This window comes from Mizuhopecten yessoensis, unplaced genomic scaffold (assembly GCF_002113885.1).
Source record: "Mizuhopecten yessoensis strain PY_sf001 unplaced genomic scaffold, ASM211388v2 scaffold2429, whole genome shotgun sequence".
Taxonomy (NCBI): Eukaryota; Metazoa; Mollusca; class Bivalvia; order Pectinida; family Pectinidae; genus Mizuhopecten; species Mizuhopecten yessoensis.
The window spans coordinates 490374-512687 of record NW_018404542.1 but is presented as its reverse complement, the minus strand read 5'-3'; the positions used below and the strand labels follow the sequence as shown (position 1 = coordinate 512687).

Here is a 22314-nt window from a genome sequence, read left to right as displayed (position 1 = left end):
TTTTAGCTATGAAAACAAACACTGGTTCCGCATGATAGCGCAGCCACAACCCAAGTCTCGCAGCGTATCTTATTTCACCGATCATGCGTGTTTTTGCGAGATTAGCTGAGTTGCCAATCTCTGTAATATAGGACGTCTCTGCTCTATCCACTCCGATGAGTAGTGTTTATTTTCCTATAGTAATCAGTAATTTTGACAAGACTTCATCTGTCCATCGATGCTTTAGTTAACTTGATATTTTCGATTCTGATGAAAATGGTAAGCATGAACAATATACAAAGACAAGAACCAAGTTAAAATTCTGCACAATAAATGAAGAAATGTGACTAGATTTGGTCATATATTTACAAATTCTTGCAAAAGCTTCCATTGTATATGTTGCACCATGTTTCCGATCACGTACAGGACTTCCATATACAGGACATATACCATCATTCCAAACTCATTTTTACCGGGTGGTTAAATCCATGAAACTTAATAATCCCGCCAACACATTTAATTATGTTCAAACACACACCCGTTATTATCAGTCCCTGTGCTGATGTGCACTGAATTGACAAAGTACAGTTACTGTACATGGATATGAGCAACTTGAGTAAAGAGCCCCCGCTGTTCTTGTTCCTTTAACAAAGTTCAACACTCAAAAACGTTTTTGATCCACAATCCAGAGTTAGATACAAGAGACCAGAAATTTTATTTAACGTCGCATATTTAAAACAAAAAGAAAACACCACTGTAGTGCTAGGACAAACAGGAAGTATAATACTCGCATGCAGGTAGTTACAAAGGCTAGTTCAATGGCAAGCAAATATCACAGAGGCAATCAATTATATCAGTTTCAAAATGACCGCCTGGAATTAGAAGCACGGAAAAAAATATTTGTAAACAAGATGTTTCTCGAAAATCGCATTTTGAATGTTTACATTACTGATACGATTAGCCAAATCAGTCTTATCCCTGGAAGCTTTGCTGTGAATGTCCCTGCGAAACCATTCGTCCTTACAATCCTGTCGATTGTATTCAAACACTTCATTGCTAGAACGTTTAGCATTCTAGACTTCCTAGCTTCCTTACAGCGGAGTCGGTTAGCATGATATCATCAGCAATACAAGTCAAGTTTACCCATATATACTGATACACGGCTGCGACGACGTTTAATGGATAAGCACCACTCATCACACTTACATTAGAGCCATCCCATAAAGATGAGGTTTCTGGGGTTATGGAAAAAAACTTTCAAACACAATGGAGCCAGCTCGGAAACTCGTTTCAACGTTTCAAATGTTCAATGACTAGTGAAGCAACAATGAAACACTATGAAAATGACGTTTGGACCAGTCTAGAAGAACACTGATTACCAAATATTTGAAAGCTTGCCAGTTGCCAGAAAGAATGGCGTATTGAGGAATATAAAGTGATACAATTATCGTTGAAACCAATAAAGTGATAATGTGCTTATGGCACGGCTCTAGGGCGCCGAACGATGAGATCTGTTACAATGCATCGCCGAACGATGAGATCTGTTACAATACATCGCCGAACGATGAGATCTGTTACAATATCGCCGAACGATGAGATCTGTTACAATACATCGCCGAACGATGAGATCTGTTACAATACATCGTAAAACGGTTCTTCGATGTAGAGAGCAGCACTGATCAGACAAGTGTTCATATGTTTGTTGTACGGTAGGAGTGAATGTGTGTTGAAATAAGTTATAAATTTTGTAAGGCTTTCGAATTCGTAGCTGTCGTCGAATCCACACCGTCCTTGCTCGTTCACCTCAACGATACAGTGCTTCACACCATTGTCACACCTTCAATATAAAAACAACCAGTAAATGCCGAGTTTCGCCAAAAAATGTATCAACAAGTTATTTGGTTAATCAGGATAGCGACGCTCTTATAGTCAATACACATTGTTTAACTTGGAATGTCATCGTTGCGTAACGTATGCAAGGAATTGTGCATACTTTTTAAATCGCCTTAAGGAATTGAACTTTCTCTCAGACGGGCAATGTCGTAATGCATCGAAGGGAGGTACGCGGTGGATACATATGGCGGGTATTTGTACACAAATGGGTCAAAAGCTGTTGGAAACTGCTGCAATACACGTACTATAAGTCTAGTTAGAGATAAGAGTGCGACCACCTAACTTCATTTCAATCGTTTAATGATTGACAAACACGGACCCAATTGAAAATGCGCGCATAGTATGTCATATTAAAGCTTATATACAGAAAATCTCCTTAGAAGTAAAACGTTAACCCAAACAAAAGAGGATGTAATTTTAATTAATTGTAAAAACACATATCAATTAACTCTCGTTTTTTTTTATTGGTATGTCCGACAAAAGTTAGTAACAAAACTGTTCAAAGGCCGTGGCCTAAGCTATCTGCAACTATAGAATGTCAACTTAGTTTACCTAAAAGCCATAATACCGCCTTTTGCTTTATATATGCTTTTTATATCGCCTCACGAACTACATGTATGTTTGTTTCGTAATTATATGACCTACTTGGACTGGCACAGTCCTATTAATTCAACAAAATACAATTGTTTTTTTTTCTATCGCTTTATGAGACTGTACTTACTTAATCGACAGACATTTTCTCAGATTCGGTTTCTTTGGTCTGAGAAGGAAAGTACCGGTCTCTGCGTCGGATAAAATCCTGACAGCTTCATCCCTATCGTCATCTAAATACCAGGAACGCTTATTCAGTAAAGGATTCCTGTAAATACCAACGATCAAAAGCATGTAGTTGACTCACATCACTATAATAAAATAAAAACATACCCTGTATCGCTAAGCGCATTTCACAAAGGAGCAGAGAAAATAAGATTTTATTTTATTTTTGCATTCACAAATTTCCTTCTCGTGATAATATGAATTGCCATACACACGACTTTAACTGGGAATGTGTATTTAGGAGAAGGGATGCCCGAACTGAAAGCACATAATTTTGTTTTAAAAATTCTAAAAAGCGCACTGATGGTATATATACTATATAGACATGCTTTGAGTTTGGGATTCCGAAATTGGGTGCCAAACAAATCGAACAAAAACATTACAAACACAACAACAGTCAATTGTGTAGATTGGAAATCCGGAATTGCTGTAAATCATGACTTACACCGCACATTTTTAGCTGAGCTTATGCCATGGCGCTACGTCCGTCGTCCGTCCGTCAACTTTTTACATGTCACAATTATCTCCATGTTTACTAGACGACCTAATCTCGTTTTTCTAAATGTTGTACTGATACGTGTATGAATCTTGGCGCCATTAGCGCTTTTGTTTAGTGTCGCGGAGCAGACGAAAGACTCCTAGTCATTACTCACTCCTACATAATAAAATGTCTCAAATAAACATATATTCAATAGATATTTCGAGCCTTACTTCAAATAATGTTTTATCTTGTAGTCTTATTAATGAAGGGAATGTCAGTTGGTGTTACGTTGTGTTATTTCACATATATACATTAAGTAATTCTGTTTGTTATATAATACTTTATCTATCTCTAAAAGTGAATTATCTCATATCATAATCTCTTATTCGAGTTATAAAAACACTCGTATAAAGTGACGTATACACATATTTAGTATAAGGATATAATGGCATCATAAATAAAATCAGATCTGGCAATGCTCTTACGCGATAATTTCTGCTATTTTTTCCTGAAGTTCACGCGACTGGTCATGTTTTGTGAGGTCCTTCGACGCTTTGGTGCGACGCTTCTTTAACTTGGTGACAATGGGTTTTAACTCGTCTAGGTCGGCCTGGTAGGACCACACTACTGCCCCCGTCCTCCGGACCTCCTGGTCCAGATTCTCCATCTCCGCGCGAAGTTCTGATATCCTCTCATTGAGCATCGAGTAATTCGCGTGTAGTCTGCAACGAAGTGGGTGCTAATGTTACTATCGAACTATATGCATGCACGTGCATAACCATCATTTCATAGTCAGTAAATCTCGATTGATAACTCATCCATATAGTTAACGTATTTTCTGTGTTTGGTCACAGAGCTAAAACAGGGTCATCAATAATATAAGACTCTTTCATGTCCAGGGGTCTGGCCGCCGTTTTGAAAATATCAATCCACCCTGAGCTTTTTAGACGAAAACGAATTAGCCAGCCAGATTTAGCATATCTCATATTTGCAAACGACGTTTGCGCAAACAATTAATCACATCTTTCTAACGTGTACGGTAAATATAAAGAAAAGGTTTTAATTTCATCACGTCTCCTTTTCCGCATTGCGGCACCGGAGAGTTCCAAATTTGTGACGTCACGTCATTGTTGAGCTATCGTCACGTGAAATGGGGTGTAAGATTAATAGAATCTATCGCTACTGGTTGTGTAAGATAGAGAAATCTCAACCCTCGGGCTAAGATTTTTTGTCCAGAACTCGGCAAGCCGCGTTCTGGACAAAAAATCTTAGTCCGAGGGTTGAGAATCTCTAGCTTACACAACCAGGAGCGATTGATTATTTTTCTCCCATATGTAACAGTATTTCAATGTGAAATAAAGGTAAACATTGACCCAAAACACATACAGGCAATTTGTTGATGGATTGTTGACGTGACGTCATTGTATTGTTGAAGTGACGTCATGCCATTGTTATGAATAGGGGAATCCCCTCGTAACCCTAGGGCGGAGACACATAAATCTAGCACCGGCAAAACGGGAGATAAATCTGTCAGGTGTGGGAGAAAGAAATTTCCTACACCCCTTTCTTAACCTGGACAGCTCTATCTTACACACAGGGAAATGAGAGAATATAAGACAGCTGTGTCTCACAACCAAAAAAATTATATAATTATTGTTCAATCGCAACAATTGGTGTATGTATTCTTTAATTGGATTTTTTAAAGTCTGGCGTTTAGTTTTGTAAAGAAAATCCTCGTTGACTCTTTATTTGCTATATACGGTAATGTTTTCGAAACCTGAATTTGCTGAACTTACTTTGTGATGTCGTCGACCGGAGCTTTGCGGACACATTCCTGTAGAAGGTCGAGCTGTTCCTGGTACACCTCTGTGCTAGCCTTGTACACAGCCATGCAATGTTGTTTGTTCTGGAGAATGTTCAGCTGATCCGAGTGTCTTTGCAACAGTAAGTAATACTCGTACATCTGGTCCATGTACTCCACATGTAAAGCTTCAAAGTCCGACAACGACAACCCGTCAAACGTCTGCAGCAAAGGTAAATGTGAAACTGTTAAACAAGTATAAACGTCAAACCATTAAATATCTATAAATATCAACGTCAAACTATCAAACAGCTACGAGTATAAACGTNAGTATAAACGTCAAACAATCAAACAGCTACAAGTATAAACGTCAAATAATCAAACAGCTTCAAGTATAAACGTCAAACAATCAAACAGCTACAAGTATAAACGTCAAATAATCAAACAGCTACAAGTATAAACGTCAAACGATCAAACAGGTACGAGTATAAACGTCAAACAATCAAACAGCTAAAAGTATAAACGTCAAACGATCAAACAGCTACAAGCATAAACGTCAAACGATCAAACAGCTACAAGTATAAACGTCAAATAATCAAACAGCTTCAAGTATAAACGTCAAACAATCAAACAGCTAAAAGTATAAACGTCAAACTATCAAACAGCTACGAGTATAAACGTCGAATAAATAAACACAAACATGTGTAACTTGTCCAACCATTTAACATATACAGGTAAATATTCTACCCAACAAATATCTACATGTAAAAACGTCAACACAATTAATGTTTACATGTATAAATGTCAACTCACCAAATATCTACAGGTAAAAACGTCAACCCATCAAATATCTACAGGTAAAAACGTCAACCCACCAAATATCTACAGGTAAAAACGTCATCCCAACAAATATCTATATGTAAAATACTCAACCCAACAAATATCTATATGTAAAATATTCAATCCAACAAACATTTACAGACAAGTATAAACGTCAAACCATCAAACAGCTACAAGTATAAACGTCAAACTATCAAACAGCTAAAAGTATAAACGTCAAACTATCAAACAGCTACGAGTATAAACGTCGAATAAATAAACACAAACATGTGTAACTTGTCCAACCATTTAACATATACAGGTAAAATATTCTACCCAACAAATATCTACATGTAAAAACACAATTAATGTTTACATGTATAATTGTCAACTCACCAAATATCTACAGGTAAAAACGTCAACCCATCAAATATCTACAGGTAAAAACGTCAACCCACCAAATATCTACAGGTAAAAACGTCAACCCATCAAATATCTACAGGTAAAAACGTCAACCCACCAAATATCTACAGGTAAAAACGTCATCCCAACAAATATCTATATGTAAAATACTCAACCCAACAAATATCTATATGTAAAATATTCAATCCAACAAACATTTACAGACAAGTATAAACGTCAAACCATCAAACAGCTACAAGTATAAACGTCAAACAAACAAACAGCTAAAAGTATAAACGTCAAACTATCAAACAGCTACAAGAATAAACGTCAAACTATCAAACAGCTACAAGAATAAACGTCAAACTATCAAACAGCTACAAGTATAAACGTCAAACAATCAAACAGCTAAAAGTATAAACGTCAAACTATCAAACAGCTACAAGTATAAACGTCGAATAAATAAACACAAACATGTGTAACTTGTCCAACCATTTAACATATACAGGTAAATATTCTACCCAACAAATATCTACATGTAAAAACACAATTAATGTTTACATGTATAAATGTCAACTCACCAAATATCTACAGGTAAAAACGTCAACCCATCAAATATCTACAGGTAAAAACGTCAACCCAACAAATATCTACAGGTATAAACGTCAACCCAACAAATATCTACAGGTAAAAATGTCAACCCAACAAATATCTACAGGTAAAAACGTCAACCCACCAAATATCTACAGGTAAAAACGTCATCCCAACAAATATCTATATGTAAAATACTCAACCCAACAAATATCTATATGTAAAATATTCAATCCAACAAACATTTACAGGTAAAATAATCAACCCAACAAACAGCTCCAAGTGTAAATTATCAGCCCAACAAATATCTACAGGTATAAACGTCAACCCAACAAATATCTTCAGGTATAAACGTCAACCCACCAAATATCTACAGGTAAAAACGTCAACCCAACAAATATATACAGGTATAAACGTCAACCCAACAAATATCTACAGGTAAAAACGTCAACCCACCAAATATCTACAGGTAAAAACGTCAACTCACCAAATATCTACAGCTAAAAACGTCAACCCAACAATATATACAGGTATAAACGTCAACCCAACAAATATCTTCAGGTATAAACGTCAACCCACCAAATATCTACAGGTAAAAACGTCAACCCAACAAATATATACAGGTATAAACGTCAACCCAACAAATATCTACAGGTAAAAACGTCAACCCAACAAATATCTACAGGTAAAAACGTCAACTCACCAAATATCTACAGCTAAAAACGTCAACCCAACAATATATACAGGTATAAACGTCAACCCACCAAATATCTACAGGTAAAAACGTCATCCCAACAAATATCTATATGTAAAATACTCAACCCAACACATATCTATATGTAAAATATTCAACCCAACAAACATTTACAGGTAAAATATTCAACCCAACAAACATTTACAGGTAAAATATTCAATCCAACAAACATTTACAGGTAAAATAATCAACCCAACAAACAGCTCCAAGTGTAAACGTCAAACTAACATGTACCCAAAGGTAAAAACATTAAACCAACAAACATCCAGAACAGTCACATTGAAATTTCATTTGACGTCAGGCTGTCAGTCTCAAATAAGAAACAGTATCAAGTCATAAACGTTTTACAAGTAAATGATTGTACAAAGAGGAGCCAATGTCAGACCATTAAATGATTGTACAAAAAGAAGCCAATGTCAGACCATTAAATGATTGTACAAAGAGAAGCCAATGCCAGACCATTAAATGATTGTACAAAGAGAAGCCAATATCAGACCATTAAATGATTGTACAAAGAGAAGCCAATATCAGACCATCAAATGATTGTACAAAGAGAAGCCAATGTCAGACCATTAAATGATTGTACAAAGAGAAGCCAATATCAGACCATTAAATGATTGTACAAAGAGAAGCCATTGTCAGACCATTAAAAAATGCCTGCAATTGGGCATCACTGAAAACATCAGACTTCTTAACCAAACCCACAACCGTCTACAGCAACAGAAAACATCAGACTTCTTAACCAAACCCACAACCGTCTACAGCAACAGAAAACATCAAAATTCTATTATAAATAGCTTATTTTAGCACTCGAATGTATGCAGGAACCAGCAAGCCATGGAATATGAGGGGAAAATACTGGCTGACTGGCAGAACTGGCTTAGTCGCGCTCACTAGTGTTAGATTGGTGCGCGCTCGCACGTTACAATATGTGCACAATTAAATATCTATAAAAGACATGCATTGCAAAAAATCTTCCGGTTATAACTTAAATGTGTCATAGTTTTTGTTTCTTATTTTAGATAATAGTTTTTTTTTATTCAAACTGATGTTTTTGCAAACGGGATATGGACATGCAGTGTGTAGGTCCCATCGTACACACAGCAAACCAAACGTAATCGTAATGTTGATATGTTGAACTTCCTAAATATCTCGACTTACGTTGGATAAGCTCCTATTGACAGGGTGAGACAAGGTTATGTCAAGGGAAGCGTTAAGGTGATCCAGCGAGTTTTCTCTGTAAAACTCCACTAGGGACATCACCGTCAAGAAACTCTCCCCCTGAATTATGCTGTAACCTCCAGCGGCTGCCTTATATATCTTCATCAGTTTGTTGGCCCCTCCCTTCCGAAGGGTCAGTGTGTATTCACCCGTGGAGTTGACGGAATCCCGAACGAGGTACGACCCGTCACACCGGTCCCTCATCAAGTCTTTCACCTCCTCCCGGGATATGTTTCCCCAGTACCACAGTTGGTCCCCAAGGGTCGTGCGGGGAGGGCGCACTGGAGCGCTGCCAGAACCCTCCATCATTACGTGCAGTGCCCTCGCATTCAGAAGACTGTACATAAAATACAAATTAAATCATTGTGCAAGGAAACACCACTATTGTGTACAAAGCTTCATTCCATGATTTATTTTACAAACTACTGAAGCAAAAGGTAAATTCTGAACAGCTTGCTTTCTACTTCAGGTACTGTGGTAACGATACGATAGGTATCACGATACTTTGGTCACGATACGATAATTATCACGATACTGTGATCACGATACTATACGTATCACGATACTGTGGTCATGATACGATAATTGATTACGATACGATACGTATCACGATACTGTGGTCATAACACGATAATTATCACGATACGATAATTATTACATTACTGTGATCACGATACGATACGTATCACGATACATGTAGTAGCAGTAGCAGCAAAGCGAAAAGAGTTAGCAAATTTTAAATGGCAATATTACAACAGGAAATATATTTGGTCCAAAATGGGCCTGATTTAAAAAGTTTCACACAAATCACGTCTTTCGAAGTGCATGTCGAGCTGGAGCCGTCACTCGCCATGTGGGAACGACGGATATGAGTAGACTGAATTCAGGAATTACAAAATCTAGAAACACCGACATCGTTGCAGTCCTGTCATGTACATCCATATAATTTGCTTAGCTGCTAAAGTAACCGCCTCGAATGTTACGATGCTAGTATAAAAAGTTAAGAAAAATGAACTTAACACCATTAATACAGTAAATGAAGCATTAATGTTTTTTACACACACTAATTTGTCAGTCGTCTGATGACGTCATTGATGTTTTTTTTAACACACACTGTATTTTGTCAGTCGTCTGATGACGTCATTAATGGTTTTCTATATACATTGTATTTTGTCAGTCGTCTGATGACGTCATTAATGGTTTTCTATACACACACTGTAATTTGTCAGTCGTCTGATGTTAAAACAATGTCTGGTGAGAAATAGTGCACATATTGCCTTGTTCTCGTCCCGGCTCTCTTGTTCTTTTTATAAAGGGATAGTTTACACTCAGTGACCGTTCGTTTTTACCTGGCGTTACTTATTCAAGGTGATGTCTGGGATCGCAGAGCCAGTAATTCAAGCACAATAATTGTAGGTCCCGGAGACAAATTTTAATGAAATCATCCGCGTTACGACTTGTCTAGGGGTTGTTATTTACCTTATACATTACACATGCCGCTTGTTTATTATAGAACTTGGTTAAATATTAAAAATAATTCAGTTTTGGCTGAATGTTTTCTATAAATGGGCCGTGACATGTTATCATGTAGTGAAGCGGGCGTAAAACCATATATGACACCGATTTCAGGTTCAGTCGAGTGTGATTCGTTGTCTGTGCATTGATTCTAACTATTTTGCAGCCGTGACCTTGTAATCTTTCTAACCAGAGGTTTAAAATCTGTAAAATTAAGTTTAAAAGGAACAGGCGGTAGTGATCGGCGCGATTTGCCTGTTCATTACCCGGTATTCCCACATATCCGGGAGCCAAGCATAATACAATGCCATATTAAAGGTGTACTACGGTTGCTATTTTTCTGGTTGTAATGTAAGATATTGTAGTCTCGAAAAGGATGACGATGGGCGTCCGATTCAGCCTGAGACCCACTGAACAGTAATAGATCAACCTCAGGCGAAATAAAAAGGAGAAAATATCAATGTCGAAAATGATAACATTGTATTTATTTTAATCTGAGGAAAACGCAGTTTGGTTTATTTCGATATTTTTTTTATCAATAATTTACCTTGAATACGAGTAATTGTTTTGATTGCGTGCTTGTGATTTTGCGTCCTATTAACAGTTATGGTAATTTAAAAACGAACCAGGTTTTGGTGGTGGAGGAAAACCGGGGTACCTGGAGAAAAACCACCGACCTGAGACAAGTACCTGGCGACTGTCCCACAAAGGTCTCGAACCGACGACTCAGTGGTGGAGGGCTAGTGATCATTTTAGCAATGCTATGTGAAAATTAATCCCTGCGAACTTGTTTTGGTCGGGCCCAGCCCCACTGCAAAATATCCCCCCCGCGAAATTAAACTGTAACGCTCAGGAATGTAGTTTGTTCACTGCATCGCGGGTAAGATTTGGATCGTCTCAGATTTTACGAAATTGACAAAAATATGCAGACTCACCGTCGTGGACTTCGAATGTCTCCATCGGCCCAGAGGCATATTTGAAAAACATGGTTAATTTATACCCTAAATTCTCGTTTTACAGTATGCATTAAGTTTATTTTGAGAATTTGATTTAATTAACCTTCCGGTCAACATATTAGTGTACATGAATTCGAGGCCCAAACAGGACAAGAGTCATATTTTTTTCTGCCCTCGTAATTTGTATTTCAGTGTTGTGTATCAAATAAAAAAAAGTACACACTTAGTATGTTAAGTATATCAAAAACTCGTCAAGGATGCCGAGTTGCGAACGCATGCATTTTTGAACGATTTCTAACCCGAAAATCGTTGCATAACACAACATATAGCTACAGGGGTGGCCTACATTTCAGCCTGTATCTGATGTTATCAGATTCTGATAAGCAAAACATTAGATCTTTTTAAAATATTTATGACAATATACACATATGTTATCTACACGGCTGATAGGAGAGCGACGACAGGGTCACACACATCAAGGAAGTACACTGCGGAAACCGTACGACATAATTGCTAATGGGTGACACATGTCGCTCAAACTTAACAGGTACAACCGTGTTTATTAAGTTAAAACCTATATATATATACTGTTCACCGCCCGACAACGCGTCCCTACACGTTGTCACCCCCCCCCTCCCGCCCCCTCCTCACAATTAAAACCCGTTACACATATATATATATTTGACGTCGACATAAAACGTCTCTCAATAGCGAACACAATTGAATGCCGGAGAACACTGATCTGGTTATGTCACTAAAGCGAACAAGACTTAGTCCTAATAGTTAACTCTAGTATACAATTAACTATAACGGGCTCTTGTGTTCGGAGCTTTGACAAGAGTACAGCAACATACACACCAAAGTATTAAAACCCGCTTCAATGTATATGAGACGAATTAATAATTGTTGAACTGTTAAACGTAGAACGATGATTAAAATGTAACTTACCCTTGGGTTACCAGTCTTTAATGTTAAGCGTTACTGACGCGCCTCTCGCGGACGTGACGTACCTACACGAGGAAGTAACATGTTTATGTATATTCACATCCTTATCAAATATTTGTATCCTTTCCTTGTTTGTTCCCCAGCTTGTCCGTGATAAAACTGGCCGTGCACGATACAATACTTATATGTAAACATATACTTGTTTTAACATCCTTGTTGTCATATTTCGATATACGAGCGATTATAGATAGAGTAGTTTGCAAGGGTACCCAAACACTATCTCTTGTATCTTTTCTTTTTTTGGCAACTCCCTTCAGCTTCAATAAATGTCCATATGACCATTTCCTTCCGCTCTATAATAAACATTCTAGCATGTCTTATGACCCCTCCCTCCCGGATCTTATGACCAACCCTCCAGTTTTTACGACCCCTCCCTCCTTATCTTATGACCCCTTCCCCCTCCCGGATCTTATGACCCACCCTCCAGTTTTTACGACCCCTCCCTCCTGGTCTTATGCCCCCCTCCTGGATCTTATGACCCCTCCCTCCCGGATCTTATGACCCCTCCCTCCCGGATCTTATGACCCACCCTCCAGTTTTTCCGACCCCTCCCTCCTTATCTTATGACCCCTCCAACCAGGTCTTATGACCCCGCCCTCACGGGCCTTATGCCCCCGTCCTCCCAGGTATCATGATCCCTCCCTCCCTACCGGGCCTTCTGACCCCGTCCTCCCCGGTATTATGATCCCTCCCTCCAGGTGTTATGACCCCTCCCTTCCGGACTTATGACCCCTCCCCCCCGGATCTTATGACCCACCCTCCAGATTTTACGACCCCTCCCCCCTGGTCTTATGCCCCCCCCCTCCCGGATCTTATGAACCACCCTCCAGTTTTTCCGACCCCTCCCTCCTGGACTTATGCCCCCCTCCTCGATCTTATGAACCCTCCCTACCTACCGGGTCTTATGAACCCTCCCTACCTACCGGGTCTTATGACCCCGCCCTCCCAGGTATTGTGAACTCTCCCTCCAGATCTTATGACCTCTCCCCCCAGGTCTTATGACCTCGCCCTCCAGGTCTTATGGCCTCTCCCTCCAGGTCCTATGACCCCTCCCCCCCGGATCTTATGACCCCCCCCCCCAGGTCTTATGACCGCTCCCTCCAGGTCTTGTGACCCCTCCCTCCACGTCTTATGACCTCTCTCTCCACGTCTTATGACGCCTCCCTCCAGGTCTAACAACCCCTGCCTACCTACCGGGTCTTATGAACCCTCCCTACCTACCGGGACTTATGACCCCTCCCCCCCGGATCTTATGACCCCTTCCCCCTCCCGGAACTTATGACCCACCCTCCAGATTTTACGACCCCTCCCCCCTGGTCTTATGCCCCCCTCCTCGATCTTATGAACCCTCCCTACCTACCGGGACTTATGACCCCTCCCGCCCTACCGGGCCTTATGAACCCGTCCTCCCAGGTATTATGACCCCTCCCTACCTACCGGGGCTTATGACCCCGTCCTCCCCGGTATTATGATCCCTCCCTCCCTACCGTGCCTTATGACCCCGTCCTCCCCGGTATTATGATCCCTCCCTCCCTACCAGGTCTTATGACCGCTCCCTCCAGGTCTGATGGCCCCGCCCTCCAGGGCTTATGACCCATCCCTCCAGGTCTTAGGACCTCTCCCTCCAAGTCTTATGACCCCTCCAACCAGGTCTTATGACCGCTCCCTCCAGGTCTTGTGACCCCTCCCTCCAGCTCTTATGCCTTCTCCCTCCAGGTAGTATAACCTCTCCCGCCGCTTCTTATGACCTCTCCATCCAGGTCTTATGACAACTCCCTCCCTACCGGGCCTTATGACCCCGTCCTCCCAGGTATTATGATCCCTCCCTCCAGGTCTAACGACCCCTCCCTACCTACCGGGTCTTATGACCCCTCCCTACCTACCGGGTCTTATGACCCCTCCCTCACGGGCCTTATGACCCCTCCCTCCAGGTCTAATGACCCATCCCTCCTGGGTCTTATGACCCCTCCCTCCAGGTCTTATGACCCATCCCCCCTCAGATCTTACGACCCCTCCCTCCAGGACTTATGACCCCTCCCTCCAGGTCTTATGACCATACTCCTCAGTTCTTATGATAAATTTATGGGCCAATGCCTTTAACAACAAATCTCTTATTTTAATTCTACACTAAAATGACAAACATATACAAATATTTGGTTAAAGATAATTTTATTAACTGCACTTTCAAAACAACTACTTCCTAACAAAAATTTGTTTACTTTTAACTTAAGAGACAAACTTGATCGAAACTACAATCATCCATCTCCATTATAAACATAAAATTGCTAAAACATCCATTCAATCACAAATAACCCTTGTTAGGGACACAGGTACCATTCATACAAGTCACACATAACCTCAGTTAGGGACACAGGTAACATACATACAAGTCACACATAATCTCAGGTAGACACAGGTAACATACATACAAGTCACACATAACCTCAGTTAGGGACACAGGTAACATACATACAAGTCACACATAACCTCAGGTAGACACAGGTAACATACATACAAGTCACACATAACCCCAGTTAGGGACACAGGTAACATACATACAAGTCACACATAACCTCAGGTAGACACAGGTAACATACATACAAGTCACACATAACCTCAGTTAGGGACACAGGTAACATACATACAAGTCACACATAACCCCAGTTAGGGACACAGGTAACATACATACAAGTCACACATAACCTCAGGTAGACACAGGTAACATACATACAAGTCACACATAACCTCAGTTAGGGACACAGGTAACATACATACAAGTCACACATAACCCCAGTTAGGGACACAGGTAACATACATACAAGTCACACATAACCTCAGGTAGACACAGGTAACATACATACAAGTCACACATAACCTCAGTTAGGGACACAGGTAACATACATACAAGTCACACATAACCCCAGTTAGGGACACAGGTAACATACAAACAAGTCACACATAACCCCAGTTAGGGACACAGGTAACATACATACAACTCACACATAATCTCAGGTAGACACAGGAAACATACATACAAGTCACACATAACCTCAGTTAGAGACACAGGTAACATACAAACAAGTCACACATAACCTCAGTTAGACACAAGTAACATACATACAAGTCACACATAACCCCAGTTGGGGACACAGGTAACATACATACAAGTCACACATAACCCAAGTTAGGGACACAGGTAACATACAAAAAGTCACACATAACCCCAGTTAGGGACACAGGTAACATACAAACAAGTCACACATAACCCCAGTTAGGGACACAGGTAACATACATACAAGTCACACATAATCTCAGGTAGACACAGGTAACATGAATACAAGTCACACATAACCCCAGTTAGGGACACAGGTAACATACAAACAAGTCACACATAACCTCAGTTAGGGACACAGGTAACATATATACAAGTCACACATAACCCCAGTTAGGGACACAGGTAACACACAAACAAGTCACACATAACCTCAGGTAGACACACGCACAGGTAACATACATACAAGTCACACATAACCTCAGTTAGAGACACAGGTAACATACAAACAAGTCACACATAACCCCAGTTGGGGACACAGGTAACATACATACAAGTCACACATAACCCCAGTTAGGGACACAGGAAACATACATACACATCACACATAACCCCAGTTAGGGACGCAGGTAACAAACAAACAAACAAGTCACACATAACCACAGGTAGACACAAGTAACTTACAAACAAGTCACACATAACCTCAGGTAGACACAGGTAACACACATACAAGTCACACATAACCTCAGTTAGGGACACAGGTAACATACATACAAGTCACACATAACCCCAGTTAGGGACACAGGTAACACACAAACAAGTCACACATAACCTCAGGTAGACACAAGTAACATACATACAAGTCACACCTAACCCCAGTTAGGAACACAGGTAACATACATACAAGTCACACATAAACCCAGTAAGGGACACAGGTAACATACACACAAGTAAGACATAACCTCAGGTAGACACAGGTACCGAACATACAAGTCACACATAACCCCAGTTAGGGACACAGGTAACATACATACACGTCACACATAATCTGAGGTAGACACAGGTAACATTCATACAAGTCACACATAACCTCAGTTAGGGACACAGGAAACATACATACACGTCACACATAACCCCAGTTAGGGACACAGGTAACATACATACAAGTCACACATAACCCCAGTAAGGGACACAGGTAACATACACACAAGTAACACATAACCTCAGGTAGACACAGGTACCATACATACAAGTCACACATAACCTCAGGTAGACACAGGTAACATAAATAAAAGTCACACATGACCTTGGTAGACACAGGTACCATACATACAAGTCACACATAACCTCAGGTAGACACAGGTACCAAACATACAAGTCACACATAACCTCAGGTAGACACATGCCACATACATACAAGTCACACATAACCTCAGGTAGACACAGGTAACATTCAAACAAGTCACACATAACCTCTGATAAACACAGGTAACACTCATACAAGTCACACATAACCTCAGGTAGACATAGGTAACATAAAAACAAGTCACACATAACCTCGAATAACACAGGTAACACACATACAAGTCACACATAACCTCAGGTAGACACACGCCACATAAACACAAGTTCCACATTACCCTCAGTTAGGGAGATACAAACATATCCAAGGACAGAAATAGAAAGAAGAAAAAAGTGAGGAAAAAACATGTGTCAATACCATTTTACTAGTGTGCTAAAGCAAGTTAATAGTTACAGGATCAAAACAGATAATACAAAGCATCACCTCTACAACAAGTACACATCTAAAATTAAACCATCTCTATGAACATTTCCTTCACAAAATCAACTTGGAAATAATGATTGCCCAGATGTAAATTGGACATTTGAAACATCTTCAGCTTACTTATTTTTGCTTTGGTCTGTATCTATACAGTATGTATAAATCTCAGTCTAAGTTACATGTCTGTAACTATACAGTATGTATAAATCTCAGTCTAAGTTACATGTCTGTAACTATACAGCACGTATACATCTCAGTTTAAGTTACATATCTGTATCTATACAGTATGTATAAATCTCAGTCTAAGTTACATGACTGTAACTATATACACAGTATGGACACATTTCACACTAACTTGTATATCTAGCTAACACTTACTGATACTAGGTATACTTTATTTAACAGTATTTAACCAACAGCAAATCCAGTAAGTCATTGTTTGTACACAGTTGTATGTACAATTTCCTATACTTCAAAATTTTCTATAATAGTATCCACCCCTTACATATAGAATCCCAGTGTACACGCCCAATACGTTAGGTACACCTGGATAAGATTGGGAAAGCCATACCAGGTAGTAAGTCTTTTTATCACATACCTGTTGAATCTTGGTAGAGTAATACAAGCAATTTTCAGACCATGAAATACAACGTTCTGTATTGCACATGTACAATACGGAATGTTGTATTTACCTAATAGCCAGAACTACCTTTTTATGGGAATCCCCTTGTCATGGCGAACTGAAAAGTTCCTGGTATTTGCAAAATATATCAAAGTTTATGAAATCTTCGTATCGATCTCTACCAAATACGGAAGGTATGTAAAAGCAAGACCACACACTTGTGTTTTTCTAACGAATCAGAAAGCATGAGTTTATTGCAGACGTACATATTCACTCATGCGCAGAAAGCGTGTGGTCTTGCATATATATATATTCAACAATCCTACAATGACATTGACATATAAAAATTATTTTACATAACAATTGCTGTTTCTTCTGTCATAGTACGTCTGTATCTGTGTACAATTGAGTACTGTATATCAACTCCAACAACCCAGGTGGAGTATGCAATGGTCTGGGGATGGATGTTGCGGTATCTGTGCTGAAGCGTTCAAGTGAGATGGCACTATAAATGTTACCGTTGGAAGCACAGTCCCACTAAAAACAGAACACAATACATCTCCAGCACACACGCAGGCATACACACATATGGAGATATTAGCCAGGTGGCATAGGACTAGTAGTAAGCGCCTGATAAGGCAGCTCCATGAATTCCTCAAAACTGTATACCGTTGTATTAAGTGATTAATGTTTATGCTAATTGTATTGATTGTATAAATTGTATATGTACTGTAAAGCGCTTTTAGAGTGGCTTATTTTAGCTAGATAGGGCGCTATATCAAATGTTGTATAGATTATATTATATTTAATCTGTTATATATTTCTCTCATTTCTTGTATTTAAGGATCCCTGTTCCACTGCACTGTAGTTTTTTCCTTCAGTTTACATATAACTGTAGCATATTTAGGCCAGGACACTTCCGTTGATCAGATTGGTTTGAGTGATAGTATACCAGTCTGAAGTCTGGGGTTCAAATCCCGGTTTAGCCCCACTCAAATTTTTCACACTCAGAACACTCTCAATGTTATTTTGTTTCGTTCATTTTCAATAGGTTTCACAAAAATCCTGCAAGGTATGCTTTACTTTTCAGAAATGATTTATATAAAGACTATAATCATACTTCGTTATTTCTTTGTTACATTGTTTTTGCGTTGGTATGAGGATCCTTAACTATCCTTGTAACAGCTTACATCATATGGAGACTGGCCACAGTCGATTGGGCCACTCACAGGCCAACCACACACATGTAATGGAAAAACTGTCGCACAATATCACATAAACATTGAGGCCTTCATTGACCGATGATGGAAAGTGAGCCACTGGCAAAGTTTACATTACCAGTTTCACGGTTCATTTACTTTTCGATGGGATATTTAGTCCTTGGTTAATAATGCATGCGCAGGCTGGACACAAAGTGTTGATGTCATGGTTGACATTAAACAAATGTCGTGGCAGACGTTAAACTAATGTCATGGCAGACGTTAAACAAATGTCATGGCAGATGTTTAACAAATGTCATGGCAGGTGTTTAACAAATGTCATGGCAGACGTTAAATAAATGTCATGGCAGACGTTAAACAAATGTCATGGCAGACGTTAAACAAATATCATGGCAGACGTTAAACAAATGTCATGGCAGATGTTAAACAAATATCTTGGCAGACATTAAACAAATGTCATGGCAGAAGTTAAACAAATGTCATGGCAGACGTTAAACAAATTTCATGGCAGATGTTTAACAAATGTCATGGCAGGGGTTTAACAAATGTCATGGCAGACGTTAAATAAATGTCATGTCAGACGTTAAACAAATGTCATGGCAGACGTAAAACAAATGTCATGGCAGATGTTTAACAAATGTCCTGGCCGACATTAAACAACTGTCATGGCAGACATTAAACAAATGTCATGGCAGATGTTTAACAAATGTCATGGCAGACGTTAAACAAATGTCATGGCAGATGTTAAACAAATGTCTTGGCAGACATTAAACAAATGTCATGGCAGACGTTGAACAAATGTCATGGCAGACGTTAAACAAATGTCATGGCAGACGTTAAACAAATGTCATGGCAGATGTTTAACAAATGTCATGGCAGACGTTTAACAAATGTCATGGCAGATTTTTAAAAATGTCATGGCAGACATTTAACAAATGTCAAGGCAGACGTTAAACAAATGTCATGGCAGACATTAAACAAATGTCATGGCAGATGTTTAACAAATGTCATGGCAGACGTTAAACAAATGTCATGGCAGACGTTAAACAAATGTCATGGCAGACGTTAAACAAATGTCATGGCAGACGTTAAACAAATGTCATGCTGAAGCACAGGAGTCCTTAGTTTGTGAAGAGATCACAAAATAATAATTTAGATTGACTTTGGTATAAAATTACCAGATAATATCAAAACACTTTCATGTTACAAGTCCGCTGTATGGAAAAATGTATATACAATATCATACCGACCTAGACTCCTTTTACAAAATAACTAGATACACATTTCATCCTAGAGTAAGGATGTAATACACACATGAAACATGGTACAGTTTAACTGTTGCAAATTGTAAATTTTGAGCTGGTAACGCAATACATGGACCTGTCATTTCATTAAGGTGCTGTCAACCACAGCTACCTCTGTTACTAATAGAGCACTAAGAATTGTCACTGTGTTAAATGGTCCCCCTTCACCAGTAGAATGAGTTGGTGAGGAAGCTGGCAGCTGTACTGAGCCAGCCAGAAGATTTGTTGTCACCGTCGTTCCCCACACGAGCCAAAGTCTTTCCATTGTGAACGGGGCTGTCCACTTCGTCAGGTAGATAGTCTGGCAAGGTTGTATTCTCCTTGTCCATTTCCTGATGATTCGACCCAAATGACAGCAACATCTTTGAATAATAACACAACACTTATAACCTCAGCATAATAGAATCTTAGTCTCCCCACCACAATTCAATCTCAAACCGTGTAAATCTGACAACCGTTTCTTTCTTAAGGATATGACCTGTGCAATATGGTTATTTTCAGGGTTTTTTTGGTTAAGAGTCAAGACACAGGTCATTTGTACTCTTTTCTTGACAAAAGAAACAGACATTTTTGAAAAAAATAAGTTTTCAATTCATGTTTTTCGAAACAAACTTAGCATTTAATATAGCAGCTGTTGGAAAGTTGGCAGTTTAAGACTTCAGAAAATATTGAGCTCAGAAGGAGCAGTACATTTTATCAAATATACTGATTTTAAGATACGAAGGCAAGTGTTCTGATTTTTTGTTGTGTTCTACCATTCACATAATTCAACATAACACTATTGGAAATAGAATTGGTTTTTCTTTAAAAAAAGAACTTTCCATTTGCAAATAAAAGGTCAGAATCATTTAATGTCCCTGTTCTGAAATTTAAGACAATTGATTTTCAAGCTGAGCTGCCTTTGCTTGTCTGACCTTTGAAGATGTCAGACTATACAAAATAGGTAATATACTGAAAAACTTGTTTCCACATAGGAGGAGGGTTTACATTATAGCATTCTTACCTCTTCACCATTATCATCTTTGATGACCTGCTGAGCTATCATTGTCTGGGATTTAGAAACAGCCTGTACTAAGGTCTGAAAAAAGGAAAGAGAGAAAAATATTTCTTTAACAAAAGTGGTACCTCCCCTCAAACACACATGCCTTGCATATTGAAATCCCTGAACCAAAGGAGCCACTTTCCATAAATCATATTTTTTAGCAACAGTGACCTTGACTTTGGAGTATTAACAATATTCTTCACCCATGTTATAGATATGCCAAAGGCAATGATATGATAGAAAATCTATGAAAATCGGTTGATAAAATATAACTGCAAGAGATATTACAGGCCATTTCGTATAAAATTCTATTTTTGATAATAGTGGTCTTGACCTTTGACCTATGACACTCCTCAAGTCAAACATTACTGAAGTGAAGAAACATGGCTGCCGGAGTTATGACAATGACTGTTGATATAAAACATGTTTAGAACAAGAGGCCCAATGGGCCTGCATCGCTCACCTGTTATTAATCTAACACTTGTAATCTTAAGATTTCATAAGAACCTATTAAAAGATTTAAACATATGACGCCTCTGACCTTGATTGTCGAACAAGGACATTAGGTTGAAAGTGGATCAAGGTCATTCATTTGAACTAACATGGTAATCCTTCATCCCAGCATGCTACAGGCCCAATTTCAGTACCCTGGCCCTTTTGCTTATTGAAAAGAAGTCGCTTGAAGATTTTACGACATTTGACCCCTGTGACCTTGAAAGTTGGTCAAGGTCATTCAGTTGAACAAACTTGATAGTCCTTCATCCCAGCATGCTACAGGCCCAATATCAGTACCCTGGGCCTTTTGGTTATTGAGAAGAAGTTGTTTGAAGATTTTAAGACATCTGACCCCAGTGACCTTGAAAGTGGGTCAATGTCATTCATTTAAACAAACTTGGTAGCCCTTCATCCCAGCATGCTACAGGCCCAATATCAGTACCCTGGGCCTTTTGGTTATTGAGAAGAAGTCGTTTGAAGATTTTATGACATTTGACCCCTTTGACCTTTGAAAGTTGGTCAAGGTCATTCATTTGAACTAACTTGGTAATCCTTCATCCCAG

The 22314-nt window shown here is 39.2% G+C and overlaps 2 protein-coding genes across 3 annotated transcripts in view; both read right to left on the bottom strand.

The window, feature by feature from the left end:
- Nucleotides 1–677: 677 nt before the first annotated feature.
- On the bottom strand, nt 678–12415 carry LOC110445965 (phosphatidylinositol 3-kinase regulatory subunit gamma-like). Of its 2 annotated transcripts, XM_021490874.1 has the most exons (7): nt 12177–12415; nt 8698–9094; nt 4966–5192; nt 3655–3891; nt 2594–2731; nt 1577–1816; nt 678–1518 (listed from the first exon to the last, which is right to left on the bottom strand). In XM_021490874.1, exons 2-6 carry the CDS (start codon nt 9064–9066, stop codon nt 1612–1614), a joined length of 1176 nt encoding a protein of 391 aa, XP_021346549.1. In that variant the 5' UTR covers nt 9067–9094; nt 12177–12415; the 3' UTR covers nt 678–1518; nt 1577–1611. The 2 variants fall into 2 exon arrangements, with proteins under 2 accessions (XP_021346549.1, XP_021346548.1); XM_021490873.1 differs by having other exon boundaries at nt 678–1816; nt 12177–12414.
- A 7397-nt stretch (nt 12416–19812) lies between these two features.
- Nucleotides 19813–22314, bottom strand: part of LOC110445962 (armadillo repeat-containing protein 1-like) — a 16945-nt gene continuing 14443 nt past the window's right edge. The window contains exons 8-9 of the mRNA XM_021490871.1: nt 21218–21292; nt 19813–20576 (exon numbers count right to left, since the gene is read on the bottom strand). Of these exons, the coding sequence (XP_021346546.1) occupies nt 20379–20576; nt 21218–21292 (273 nt within the window). The 3' untranslated portion in view covers nt 19813–20378. The remainder of the gene's footprint in view (nt 20577–21217; nt 21293–22314) is intronic.